The sequence below is a fragment of the Triturus cristatus genome, chromosome 7 (assembly GCF_964204655.1).
Source record: "Triturus cristatus chromosome 7, aTriCri1.1, whole genome shotgun sequence".
Taxonomy (NCBI): domain Eukaryota; kingdom Metazoa; phylum Chordata; class Amphibia; order Caudata; family Salamandridae; genus Triturus; species Triturus cristatus.
Window position 1 is genome coordinate 919,966,558 of NC_140590.1, and position 14,146 is coordinate 919,980,703.

A 14,146-nucleotide genomic window follows, 5' to 3' on the forward strand; every position below is an offset into this window, starting at 1 on the left:
TTCCTATTTACATACAAAAATCCATTCCTAAAAATTGAAATCTAGCTAAAAGATGATTAATTCTTGCATATAAGGTAACAATACGTGTTTGTCATACCAAAATCACGTCTCAACAATTAATTAATGAAAAGTGAATATTTACAAAAAACAGTGCATGTATAGTATAACCAGAATTTTCGTTATACAGGCGGTAAATAGACAACGCGTTTCGGCTAGGCCTTCGTCAGGAACCCGCTCAGGTGTATGCACTACAAGTAAAGAATAATTACAAAAAATATGTAACAATTAAAATTCAATTTAAGAAATGGGAGTCAACATAGCAATCAATAGTCATTTACACAATTAAGGATACAAATAATAAATGCTCTTGGGTCTAGTCTATGGTCTCCAAAAATAGATCGAGGGTAACATCTATGTAGTGAATACATAGGTAGAAAAAATGGAAAGATACTAATACTAATAGGACATCAATTAAGATGAGCTAGATCTGCCAAGAGGTATCAAAACCACAAATTAATATGGATCAAGAGAAACGTCATGTTATCTGAGCCTACCTTTTATTTCAAAACCTTTGTTTTGGAAGTGGAAAGGTATGACGCTATCCCACTGAACCAGAGATATCCGTATCACTCGTGTATGGTACTCATCTATATAAAGTAGAGGCAAAAAATGTATATATTGCTAATATCTTCACAGAACTGTATATATATTATTCCTATCTATAAACAAATTTAGTGGTCGTCCTATATCATATGCCTGTATAGACCTGGATCAAACCAATGAGTCCAATGTGATGCTGTCCTTATTTGTTTCTTATTATCTTCTAAAAGTTGTTGATTTGTAATGTTAAAAGCTAGAAACAGACACAAATTAAGATAATGATCAAAAAATGTGTTTGGGGGGATATATATTCTCCAAACTATTACATTACAGTACTCATTACATCCTTTTATGCTACTCGCGATACCTAATCTTCAGGTTAGTATATCTGAAATTGTTGTCATAAGTACTCACTTTGTTGATTTTCCACGTGACTTCTGATTACTAAAACGGTGGAGGATATTATTTTCTTTCCTTCCTTCAAGAGAGGTATGGGATTTTATATGTCTGCATATAAAAGGTAAAGATGAGTAAATGGCGGTCTATTAATCTGACCCTGATGTGGTACTCTTATTTAATATATTCAAACAAACATACCTGAATAAATTTAGGTCTTGTGCTTTAACCTGGATTGATCCTTTACTTATTACTGTCCGTACGGATTATTCTTTAAGTGTCACACTAGTCCGGTAACCTAGTTAACAACAATGATATATTCTACTTAGTTAACCAGTAGCTATTTTACATCCAGACATCTTTTGTTACCTCACCCAAATTCACTCTAATATCTATGTTAATATCACAATGTTAATTCACAATGACTTAAACGTAAAGATACTGGATTTCAATCGTTGATGAAGTTAACATGTTTTGTTGATTAACACTCCTCAAGTTCTGAAACTGTAGACCAGAGAGCAATTACTTACAGCTACAGTTCTACTTAGTTGCCTCGTGGTTCCATATACAGGTCTTAATTTAAAGTCCCTCGATTTTGAGCGCGCATCTGTGACCCCAATGGTACGCACCTCTTTCCGCCTTAGTATCGCGTCCCGATGTGAATCCGCGATTGCCTACGCCGCGGCCATCTTAGTTTATTTATGTGCGTCAAGAGAACGTACGTTTACTGGATCAATGGCAACGAAAGAGGACTAAGAGGGGTCTAGCATGTCTCACCTGAAACAACACCAAGTAGAAGTGTTCCGATTTACTGGAACAGTGGCATCGAAAGAGGACTAATAGGGGTCTAACGTATCTCACCTAAAAACCACGCCATTTTGAAGTGTTCCATTAGTTTATATATTTATAGATAGTGTAGTTCAATCACTTTATTCTTATTTCATCAATGAATCCAATAATGTGATTCTAATAATATTATAGATAGAGTTAAATTAACATAATAATGTCATATGAGTGATGGAAGTCTGACTAATCTCCAATTATTTCCATGTGGGTTAGCTGCCCTTAAGTGCATAGGTAACGTGAAGGAATGATGAAAATCCATCATCCATTGTTTTTGATGGCTTGATCCCATGGTATATCTTGATTCAAACCAGATACAGCTGTATCAAGGATAAAAATCCAGTAGACTTCTCTCATTTTCCTAGTTCTTTCTGTCGAAGTACCTGCTCTAGGGCAGATCTTCTCCAAGATATACCACTGCATTTCGTCTGGTGTATGCCCCAAATTCACATAGTGTTGTACCATAGGTGCTGAAAGTTTTTGCGTTCTGATTGCCGATCTATGTTCTGTTAACCTGATATTAACGGCTCTCCTTGTTTCTCCCACATAGCCCATGTGACAGGGACATATGATCAAATAAATTACATCTTTTGATTTACAATTATTGAGTGTATTTGGGACAATATTATGACCATTAAATGTAAGTGTTGATGCTTCAATGGCCATTGAGCAAGATTTACATGAGCTACACCTAAAGTTACCTACCACTTTTTGAGTGCCTTCCAAATTGATTTGAGGGAAGGTGGTGGCGTTTTTCATTCTTGAATGCACAATATGATCTTTTAAACTTTTATTTCGTCTGTACGCAAATAGAGGTTTGGGTATAGTTTCCCTCTCTCTCGATTCATCCCCATTAAGTATGTGCCAGCTAGAGCAAACTGCTTGGCGAATTCTGGCATTGAGCATAGAATGCCTTGTAACGAACACTAGTGAAGGGTCTTTTTTAGTTTTAGTATTTGTCAGCAGATGCTGTCTGTCATAGTAACGGGCCCTTTTGTAAGCATCCCGTACGATTTTATTGGGATAACCTCTAGCCAGGAATTTTTTCTTCATTGTGTTTGATCTGTCACAAAATCAGTGATACTTGTACAATTACGCCTGAGGCGTAAGAACTCACCAAATGGTATATTATCTTTTTGGCTCTTTGGGTGAAAGCTATCGTAGTGCAGCAATGTGTTCCTAGCGGTGGATTTGGTGAACAACACAACTGTCAAAACTCCTAGATGATGTTTAATAAGAATATCTAGATATTCTACTTGTTCAGTACTGATGTTATGAGTAAAGCTGATATTATCATCACATAAATTTATCCATTCAATGAATTCAGTAAGCTTCTCATATGTGTCTGACCAAATGAAAAAAACATCATCAATGTATCGTGACCATTTGTTCACAGATTCATAAAATGGTGCTATCTCGTTGAAGATATATTTCTTTTCAAAAAGGGTCATATAGATGTTCGCTACCGTTGGGGCACAAGATGCCCCCATACTGACACCTTGATTTTGTCTGTACAGTTGTTGGTTGAATTCAAAAACATTATCTTCTAACACGATCTTTAGACATTCCAGCACAAAGATAAATGGACATTTGATGTTGTAAGTATTGATAAACCAATGTACTGCTGCCAATGCTCCTTCAATTGGAATATTACTGTACAGGGACTCTATGTCCATAGTGACCATGTACTGAGTATGAGACCAAAGAGAGTATTTTCTAATAAGTTGATGACATGTTGGGTATCCTGAACAAATGCAGGGGTCTTGGAAATGTATGGGCATAACAATGCATCTACGTATTTTGCTAATGGTTCTGTAGCTGATCCAATGGTGGTTACTATTGGTCTCAGTGGTGGATCCACAGCAGTCTTATGTATTTTTGGTATGCTGTAGATGCTTGCCATTTTAGGTTTGTCTATGTTAAGGAAAGCCCACTCCTTGTTACAGATATCTCCATTTTTTAGAGCCTTGTTGGAAATTCTACGTATTTGTGTCGTAATTTGGGATGTTGGGTCTCTAGAGATGGGACAATAATATCTTGTATCTCCCAACATTCCATTCATTTTTTTGAGACATATGTCGTGGTATCCAGCAGGGAGGCAAGCTCTCGTGGTGGCTCCTCCTGGGCCCCAGCAGCAGCAAAGCCCCATTAAGCACCAAACATGATGGGGTCACAGCCCCTATACTTATACCCAGATTCTCTTTGTCTGCAGCACAGTGCTTGGGGGAACCAGATGCAACTGGTTCAGGGGGGAATTGGAGCACTTTGTTTACCAGGTTCCTCTTCCCCTTTGTCAGGTGGGGGCTAGGTGATCAGACACACCACAGGGGGCGGAGCCAGCATTGTTCAGGCTGGGCACAAATCTATTCAGGGTCAGGGGATTACTCCTCCCACTACTCCCAATGGAGATGTCCCATTCAGCCTACTGCTGACTCACCCTGCTCCTCCTGGAGCCACACACACCTCCCAGACCCTGACACTCAAAAGCCAGACATGCAATTCACATCAAGCAGGCAGACACATAGCACACAGAAATGCCAACTTCTAAAAGTGACTTTCATCCTTTCTGACTCAACGGACCTATCAGATCTGGGAGAATAACGCCCGCTCCTCCGAAATTCCCCTCCAATGTGGCGTGCCTCAGGGCTCCTCCCTGAGCCCCACATTATTTAATATCTATATGTCCACATTGGAGGAGGTCATCATCCCATTCGGAGTGAGCGTCGTCAGTTACGCAGACGACACACAATTAGTTGTTTTACTATCTCACCCCAGACAACAACCAGCAGACTTATTTAACTGCCTTGCGCAGGTCCATCGCTGGATGAACACCTCAGCCCTAAAATTAAATGGATCGAAAACGGAGGTTCTGCTCCTCGGCCCGAAAGGACCCATACTCTCCCCGAACATCTGGCCAGCCTGTCTGGGCCCTCCCCCTGAACCCAAAGAAGAAGTAAAAAGTCTGGGTGTGTGGCTCGACACCGACCTCTCGTTTACCGTGCAGGCAAAGAAAGTAGCCGGGACTTGTTTCGGGCTCTTGAAATTGTTAAGGAAAGTCCTGCCCCTCCTGCCCACCAACTCCCAAAAGTTGCTAATTCAAGGCCTAGTACTCTCGAGGCTTGATTATAGCAATGTGATCTACCTGGGCGCCCCTGAAGCGACGCTGAACAAACTTCAGAGAATTCAGAACACCGCGGCCCGGATTCTTACAAAGACCCCTGCCAGAGCGTCGGCCAAACCGGCCCTAAAACTCCTCCACTGGCTTCCCATAAGAGAGCGGGTCAAATTCAAGGCCCTATGTCTAGCTCACAAACTACTACAAAATCAAGGCCCCCCTGTTCTTAAGGAATTCATCATATCCTACAAATCCTCAAGACCTCTCCGCTCGGACACGGAAAACTTCATCGCTACCCCCAGATTCAAGAAAGCCCGGTCAGGAGGAAGACGTTTCTCAGTCCATACTGCACGACTCTGGAACTCACTCCCCCGCGTCCTGCGACTCGAACCACAATATCTCCGCTTCAGGAAACGGCTCAAAACTCACCTCTTCCCTCAGTGAATCATGCTTGTCCTTAACCCTGATCCTCTGTGCCCCCCTCCCCCTCCTCTTCCCTCTCCCTCTTTCTCTCCCTTTTCCCACTGAACTTAGGAGATAGGATCTTTTAGCGCTGGGATACCTCCGGGTGACTACGCGCTCTACAAAATAAAATAATAATAATAATAATAATAATAAATCTGCGCACACCATTGCGCAGCATTTTTTATGGCAATTCCAAATATACTAAACTTGACCACGCTGCTCCTCTCATATCAGGAATTACCACTGAAACACTTATCAGGGAATCCCTGATGCATTCCTATGAGAGGGCAGCCCCACAGTAGTGAGAATCCAAAATGGCTGTTTGTCACTACCAGGACATGTCACACACTTAAGGTACATGTCCTTTCCTTTACCTACAATGCACCCGGCCCATAGGGCTAGCTAGGGCCTACCTTAGGGGTGACTGACATGCAGTAAAAGGGGGGTCACAGACATGGCACACACTTTAGGTGCCACGTTACAGCGGCAGTAGCACTGCGCGCATAGGCCCTGCAGTGGCAGAGGCCTGAGATAGGTTGACAGGCTACATTGGTGGGTGGCGCAATTAGTGCTGCAAACCCACCGGTAGCATTTAATTTACCAGCCATGGGTATATGAGATACCACTTTACAAGAGACTGAGAGGTAAATTAAATATGCCAAACAGGTGTAGACCAAATTTACCAAATGTAAAACAGGGAGCGCACGCACTTTACACTGGACAGCAGTGCCAAAGTGCCCAGAGGCCTAAAACCACCAACACCATGTCAGAGAAAAGGTTAGGAGAAAGGCAAAAGGTTTAGGGATGACCCTGCAAAAAGGGCCAAGTCCAACAGGGCCCCATGCTAATCTATGCACAGACCAGAATTTAACCAGGGCGATAATTTACATTTTTATTCCTGCGAGTGGTTGTGTAGGCAGGGCCAGGTCCTATAATGCTGTTAAGACGGCACTGTCCTGGAATGATTTTATTTGAGTCATTAAGCATGTCTGGTGGCTATATTGAAATGGGAGATGTAATTCCCTCATCATTCCCTTGCAGTTCTACCCCCTGAGCAGCACACAGAGACCAGTGCTTTCATATGAACTGGTGGTTGCCGGTGGGGCCCACCAGCACTACTTTGGGGACAAGCCATTTTTTTCCTCATCGGCTGCTGACCAGGAGCAAAAGAGGGAAAAACACACCTAGGAGAAAGACGTAGGAAGGAAAATACGGAAAAAACGTATTTAAGAGAGAAAGCAGAAACCTGCAAGAGTGAGATAAAGGGGCAGGGAATGTCTATGGAAGAGCTCTATACTGATGCCTTAGCTTGGTGTGCATTTTACAGAATCAATCATTACTTGTCACATGCACACGCTATTTAGACATACACTGAAAACATACACATGCATTTGAATGCATACCTACTTATACACACAGATATCCAAAGCCAAAGTCACACTGAAACACACATGCATATAAGCATAAAACAGTTAACATGCACTCTCCTAATTTCATATACGCAAACAAATACAGACACAGCAGCCCTCCAGTACATAGTTAACTTCATGGCCATTCTCTGTAGTGAGCACAGATCGCTCCTGCAGGTCAGCACTAAGTCAGAGACACTCTAGTCACAGGGCAAATCTGGGCTTTAAAGCACAACAACGTTAAAAGTCACAGTTAACCTGTCTGTGAGTTTTTCTGAGTTTACAGAAACGAGGCTAAGCATTTCAAAGCGAACACACACATGCCCATGGGAAATAGTCTTTACATCGTGGCTTGAACCATGTTGTGCCTTAACAATGTGGAAAGCGTTGTTGGACTGATGTTGGACTTTAAGTCCAACACTTTCCCTACTGTTGCGCAAACTAGAGTTGGTGTAGTTAAAATATACTACTCGAAAGTCCAGCGCTTTCCCTAAGGCAAGTCGTTGTAACGACTTACGTGGTAAAGGAATGCGTTGTAAAGACGCATTAGTGGTTCAGACTACATTGCTAAGGCAGTCATGGTAAATGCCTGCGTGGTTCCTACATACATCCCATGCCCATAGTCAAAAGTACACACAGATGTACAACGGTATAAACATGAAAAGACATGCACTATAACACATACATGCAATCCTGCGCACACCATCATATTAACTGAGATAACCGATACCTGCCAGTCTGGGCCCGAGAGTGGAAGGCTCATGTCAACATAACATTGCTAAAATTGTAACTTTGTGTGTTTTGGTCATTTCTTTATTTCCATGGACGTTGCTTTGCTTTGCTCTGTAGGAACTCGGGGTTCAGATAAACGCAGAAATACTGACCCCATATTGTTCCCTCTGTTGGTCAAAAGACAATAATTTAATTCAGTGATAGCAACAACTTGTAGTCACACATGGGACTTTGTCATGAAAGTCCCTGTCACCCATTTTCAGTTTTCAACTAGATTGCGCTGCAGGTTTTAGTAATACCCATTTGGATGGTCCTGATTGAATCAACTTTGGAGGGATGAGACGAGGAGATGGTCCCGACAGACTTGGAACATGTGAACTGCAATTGGCAGACAGCACTCTGCAGCGCCTGCAAACCCCAGTTAAGCTACCTTATTTAGATTCGCACCTCCTTCCTAGAGGTTGCATTAGAGATCGGTGCAACATGTACATTAACCTGCTGTGCTCTCTTTCCTTGATTGCAACCCGAGACTAGAGGAAAAAGGATGACCACAGCTTGGCAACGGGCAGAGGGGGTGAGTGGTAGGCGGGATGAAGATGAGCACCTCCCTGGGCTGACAGGACCATCTCCTGGTCCAGTCAGCTGTAGTGGGTGCAGGGGAGGCTGCAGGGCTGCCCCGAGGAACGAGGCTTGGAGCCCAGCAGGGAAGACCAGTGGGTGTTGACTGGAACTGCGAGCGAGGGTCGGAGGGAGGGAAAGACTGCCATTTACTTGCTAAATAGTAACACCAATTATTTAAGAGACAAGGCGGCTTGTGCCTTGAGCTAAAGAGAGGGACAGGTTCTTTATATTGAAGTCTGTAACACGAAGAGACACGTGAGATTGAAATGGGCACCAAGCTAAACCCCTCCAGCTGCACTGACTCCAGGCAAAGAGCTGCAGCATATATCATCTCACCGTCCAAGCTGGATGGAGCTCCTTGGATTCACCTTCCGGGGCATTTACCCCAGAGCCGTTCCTGGTTAAAACTGGAGACAAGGATAAAGGAGGGCTATGGCTCTCTTTCGGCCTGTTCATTCAAGATCCCCGCAGAGAAATCTGCCCCCATCTCACAAATGTATCACATTGAATTTGTCAAAGACAGTAGGTCTGTTTTTAAACGTTTTGCAAAATGAGAATTGGTAAAACATTAAGGAATGAGATGTTTGTGTTTTTCTACGTGTTATTTTATATGAACACATTAATAAGGGAATACTGGAATAACAACAAAAAAAATGATGCATTGTATTTTTGTTACTACGGTGCATATCTGTGCTTTGAAAATTATGCAGCACTGCACTGCAAAATGACTTGCAGTGCCGCGCTGTGTCATTTTCTTTCAGATGAGGCCCCAGATTAACAAAGATTTTGCATCGGCTGGCCTCTCTTTTTTGATGCAGACCCGACGCATCATGCATTTTGGGATCTGCAAATCAAACCAAATGTTGTCGTTGCTTTATAAAAACCTGTAATGCAACGCAGTTGAATGAGCTGCCTTATGTTGCTTTGCCTGGAGGCTTCCAAGGGTGGTGCATGGGCGTTCCCGTGCATCCACCCATGGATTTTGACACAAACCCAGAACTACAAAGACTTGAGGACATGGATTTGCGCAAAAATAGCAGCACATGTGTAAAAAGGGAATCACTGCAAAGAATATTTTTTCTGCAGGCAGGTACTCATTCCTACACAAAAACTATCATGACCACAACACTGGCACCCTCACACTATGACACAAGGATGCCTGCTTTGGCACTAGGCACCACAAAGTGTGCCAGTTCATGGAAAGAGCAGGATTGCACTATTTCCTTGAAGATATGGCGCAGTTCTGCCATCTCTGGGTGACATAGCGCAGCAACTTTGCTTGCTGCGCCACACAGCGTCACTCCTTTGTAAATCTGACCCTAAATTGGGATGCTGTATTAGGACCCATGACTTTCAGGTCAAAATCAACAGTTGAAAACTACGCTACTGGGACGAGCTCTCCAACATCCATAAACCTTTTTCCCCCAAATCACACAAGCTTTTTTGTGTGTGTATATGTGAATATTATTTTTCAAAATTAAGGTTTGAGTCACTCAGGGAGTGACATACAACTACTTACAGGAATAAGATTTGTGAATCGAGCCCTGCATCTTCACATTGTTTGTTTTCATCACATGCTGCCAGAGATCACTGGTCTGTGAGTGGCTGAGGGACAGCCTGGGAGCAAGGAGAGCAGCCGAGTCCCTCTTCGTTTTTCAGCGTGCGCCCCCAGCTCTCTCAGTCTGTTTCCCACTGGCCCTGCGATGCCTGCCTGCCGGGCACGCGCCTCAAGTGCTGTGTCAGGTGCCGTGCGGTGCTTTCCTAGGGATGGGAGTGCTAAAGCCACTGCACGTTCAGCGTCGGTTCAACCACGCAGACGTGCCCTTCGGAAAGCGGCAACTGTTCCCACGCTCGGTAAAGGCGGCGGGCGTGGGAGGTCGGAAAAGGACAACTCATTTCAAAGACAGAGCTGTCCTGTGGAATTTGAAAGAAAGGCTGAAGAGAATAATGGCGTATGCATGCCAATATTGACTCGATTTAGAGAGAAATCCTAGTGCAATAACCCAAGAATATGTAGGTGTGTGTAGGAAAGCCCACCAATACACGCAACCGTTTTTTTCCCCTACAAAATATTCGCAATACACGTGCAATGATATCCTATAAGCTACGACAGAGTTGCCAATTTTAAAAAACAATTCTGCTTCGGCACACATTAAGAGACGCTGCCGTTTGAAAGACTGGCATGTGCATACCAGGTGTTGCTTTTTATAGGCATTGTTATATGTATGCTCGTTTAAAAGTTGATGCATTGCTCTCTGGCTACCTCGCAGATCCGTGCTGCTTCATAGTAGGTTTTTTTATTTCAGCAGTCATGGAAAATTCCTCCATTCATGTAAATGATAAACACCCACGCGTTTCGGATTGGGCTCCTTTTCGGTGCTGCCTAAATACACTGTGACTGATGGATGGATTGTGATGCGCGGCTGTGACAGGTCGGTGTGCAGGAACCAGCATTCCACGGCGTGTATCTGTCTGATCTCCAGCCACTCAGGCAGGCCTGGGTGGAGCAAGCAGGGAAACCTAAACACGAACAGGTGTATAAATACTAGGGCTGGGGCACAGGTGGTGCACCTGCTTCACCTGAAAATAATAGCACAGGTGTATTCGGCGCTGGAGGCTGCCTGCACTTAGAGCATGAGCTCATTTGATCCGCAGCCACACTCCCCACCTCGCTGCAGCCCACAGTTCCCAAATATTGGCCAGGAGCCTCCAGAGATGAACATGTACTGCGAGAACTTCTTCCATCCGCAGAACATGCCCAGTCCTCAGCGCCCTTCGAACTTTGACCCCGGCGACTACAGCGCAACCCCTAACCCTTACCTCTGGCTGAACGGGCCCTCCATTACGCCTCCGCCCTACATGCCGGGCTCCAACACCAGCCCCTTCATGCCCCAGTCCTACGGGATGCAGCGGCAGCTACTTCCCAGCATGCACGGCCTGGGGGGCGCCGACCTGAGCTGGCTGCCCATGCCCTCGCAGGAGGAGCTGATGAAGCTGGTGAGGCCGCCGTACTCCTACTCGGCGCTCATCGCGATGGCCATCCACGGGGCCCCGGACCGGCGGCTGACGCTGAGCCAGATCTACCAGTACGTGGCCGACAACTTCCCGTTCTACAACAAGAGCAAGGCGGGCTGGCAGAACTCCATCCGGCACAACCTGTCCCTCAACGACTGCTTCAAGAAGGTCCCCCGGGACGAGGATGACCCAGGTACCCCAGCTCACTTTTTGGGATCCAAACTAGTAACTTGTTCTTGCTGTCTTACAAACACAGAGTTTGGGTTTCAGGCTGTGTTATACTATTTGTGTGACTTGCATGCTGAAGTCAGTCAGTGCTTTGCATAATCACCTCTGTTGAGGCATTTGAGCAGGTTTTACAAAAATAGAGAGACAGGGTGAGAATGCCCCGAGTGAAACGAAGATTTGCCTTTTCATCCTTGTTTTCCACCTGTATTGCCTGTGTGTTTTCTTTCTTCTCTCTGCATGTTTCAGATTGCACGCTGTTATTACTAGCGGTAAAACACTACAATGTGCCTGTGTGTTTTGGGATTGTCTGTGAGTGCTGGGGGAGGCAGGAAGCATGACGTGATGAGGGGTTAGTACCAGTAAGATCTGCCAGTAATAAAGTGAAAGGGCACCATTGAGGGAAACGTCCACGTTTTCAAAGACTGCTTATTAACATCTTGTGGAAAGGACAAGTGAGGCCAGGCTGCTCATAATAGCATCTCTGCGTCTCAGGCGTAGCAGGACAGAGCAGAAGAGAACATGACACGAGAGTGTTGTTTTATCGGTTTGTGGGTAAACTGCTGTCGCTTCTGACTTCGCGTGAAACATGGAATGTCTGAGGTTTAGATTTGAGCCCCCACCCCACAGGAGCAGTTTTGGCTGGCGGGGCCTCAGAGACAGTCTGACCAGGGAGACTTTCTTTTAAACGCGAGCCCTTTGTGTGCCAGGGTTTGGTCTCTGTAATTAGGGGTTAATCGTGGCTGGGCATTGCCCCCCCATTGTGATCAGACAAGAGCTATTGTGCTGTGAATGTGCAACCATGCAGTGCCTTTGAAAGAGAACTCTGGTGTTCGGTGTAAAGTAGGCACGCCGGCCTTGACTGGGTGCGAATCGCAATGACCACATGTGTCTGTCTGCAGCACCTGAACCCCCAATTAACCTGTCTTTTTGTTTCACAGGCAAAGGCAACTACTGGACGCTGGACCCGAACTGTGAGAAGATGTTCGACAACGGAAACTTCCGGAGGAAGCGGAAGAGGAAGTCCGACCTGAACTCCAGCACGGGAGCGCTGACATCAGACAAACCAGAGGACAGTCCCCTGAGCGGCAGCCCGAAGAGCGGCGACAACCAAGACATCCTGGAGCTATCACCGCCCGGAAGCGCGAACTCTCCCGAGAAGAGGGCCTCTCCCCCCAGCCCCTGCCTCAACAGCTTCCTGAGCAGCATGACCGCAGCCTACGTGAACAGCGCCAGCGCGGGGGCCCGCCCCGTGGCCCCCGGACTCACCAATGACACTCCGGACAAAATGGGACAAACCATGGTGGGCTTCAACTCCTACTCGCCGCTGACCACCATCCCAAGCCACGGGGGCTCCGAGTGGTCCAATTCAGTGTCCTCCAACCCCTACGGCTACGGCGGCTCGGTGCTGAACCAGTTCAGTCCCCACTTCTACAACAGCCTCAGTGCAAACGGCGCCATGTACCCCCGAGAGGGGACGGAGGTGTAGTCTGGGCCCCCGCCAAGGCTCACAGAGATAAGACATGAAGCAAGCCACTGGAAATCCAGCGCTTTGACTTTTCACGCACACGCTGCCACTCACCTCCGAAAAAGGGACAAGAGAAGTGAGTTTTGAGGGTGCCACCCTGGTCGCCAACATACATTTGGCCCCGCTTAAGATCAGGTGGCCCCCGGTCGAATTGGGCCTTCTATTATCCAGGTCATTAACATGGACGGGGCTCTGTGGACAAGAGGTGGACAAAGACTGAGGGGCATGGAATCTTCCACCATGCCACATTTAAGGGGGCTTCGCTGCAGCCCGCTCCCTGGACAGTTCAAAAACCCAAATACTGCCAATCCACCCTGATCCATTTACGTCTGCTTTGTAAAGAGCGAAAAAGTGTATATTTTGCAAACACTGCCCGGCATGTTGGAGAGAGATAGTATAGAGAAGGCAGGTTACATTTTGTATTAATATGAACTATGTCTGTACTGTGCACCGTTTTGTTTAAGATACTTTTACTTAGAAATCGCAGAATTGAGTAATCCTCACTACAAAGGAATGTAATAATGTTCAGTTCAAAAACCTGTACATTTTTCTGGACTGGCCCAGGTATGCAAATATGGTGTAAAACTGCATTTTCCTATGTGCTCCCATTAAGAAGATGACTTCAACAAGCTCCTTCATGTGTGTTCTGACAAGACTGTAGTGATAATCTGCCTGTCGGCATCTGTTCACATTCATATGTATTGTTCTATTTAATGCACAACAAAGCTCGCGTTTACCTCCTGTAACAGTGGGTGCACACCACATGAACTGTACAGTCATTTCTGCAAATGAGCTTCAATTATGACAAGCGTTTCCAAGTGAATGAATTTGCATATTCGAGTACACGCATTGCCAAAACCTAAACACTGTTTGCATTTTTTTATGAAATAATTACGCCGTGGGTCAAAGTGGGGAGTATTTTTGTACTAATAAAGTATTTGTAAATAACTACCCTTGCTTCTTAGTATTTTAACTATCTTATCTGGCAGTCATCGGCTTCCCTGGCTCCCTTCCTGCAGCTCGCCTGTTGGGTGAGGCCCAAGCAGTACAATTCAGGTCAAACAAGAAATGTTGAATGAGGTAAAATTGGCACAGCTATTCATTTTAGAGGAAAGCAAATACTCGTAAAATCCGGTGGACATTGGGAATGAGGCACTCACCAGATTCTGGAGGGGTGATTGAATACTTCTCCCGCCA

The 14,146-nt window shown here is 45.2% G+C and overlaps 1 protein-coding gene across 1 annotated transcript; it reads left to right on the plus strand.

Annotated features, from left to right (window-relative positions):
- Nucleotides 1–10,748: 10,748 nt before the first annotated feature.
- Nucleotides 10,749–13,899, plus strand: FOXI1 (forkhead box I1). Its single transcript, XM_085617856.1, has 2 exons — nucleotides 10,749–11,389; nucleotides 12,363–13,899. The coding sequence occupies exons 1-2, from the start codon at nucleotides 10,816–10,818 to the stop codon at nucleotides 12,908–12,910; spliced, it is 1,122 nt and encodes a 373-aa protein (XP_085473982.1). The 5' UTR covers nucleotides 10,749–10,815; the 3' UTR covers nucleotides 12,911–13,899.
- The last annotated feature ends 247 nt before the right edge of the window (nucleotides 13,900–14,146 follow it).

Bases quoted from the DNA above. Each gene is read 5' to 3' on its own strand.
- FOXI1 (XM_085617856.1), top strand. From the start codon at position 10,816: ATGAGCTCATTTGATCCGCAGCCACACTCCCCACCTCGCTGCAGCCCA. The intron at 11,390-12,362 runs GTACCCCAGCTC...TTTGTTTCACAG, and splicing joins CCGGGACGAGGATGACCCAG to GCAAAGGCAACTACTGGACG.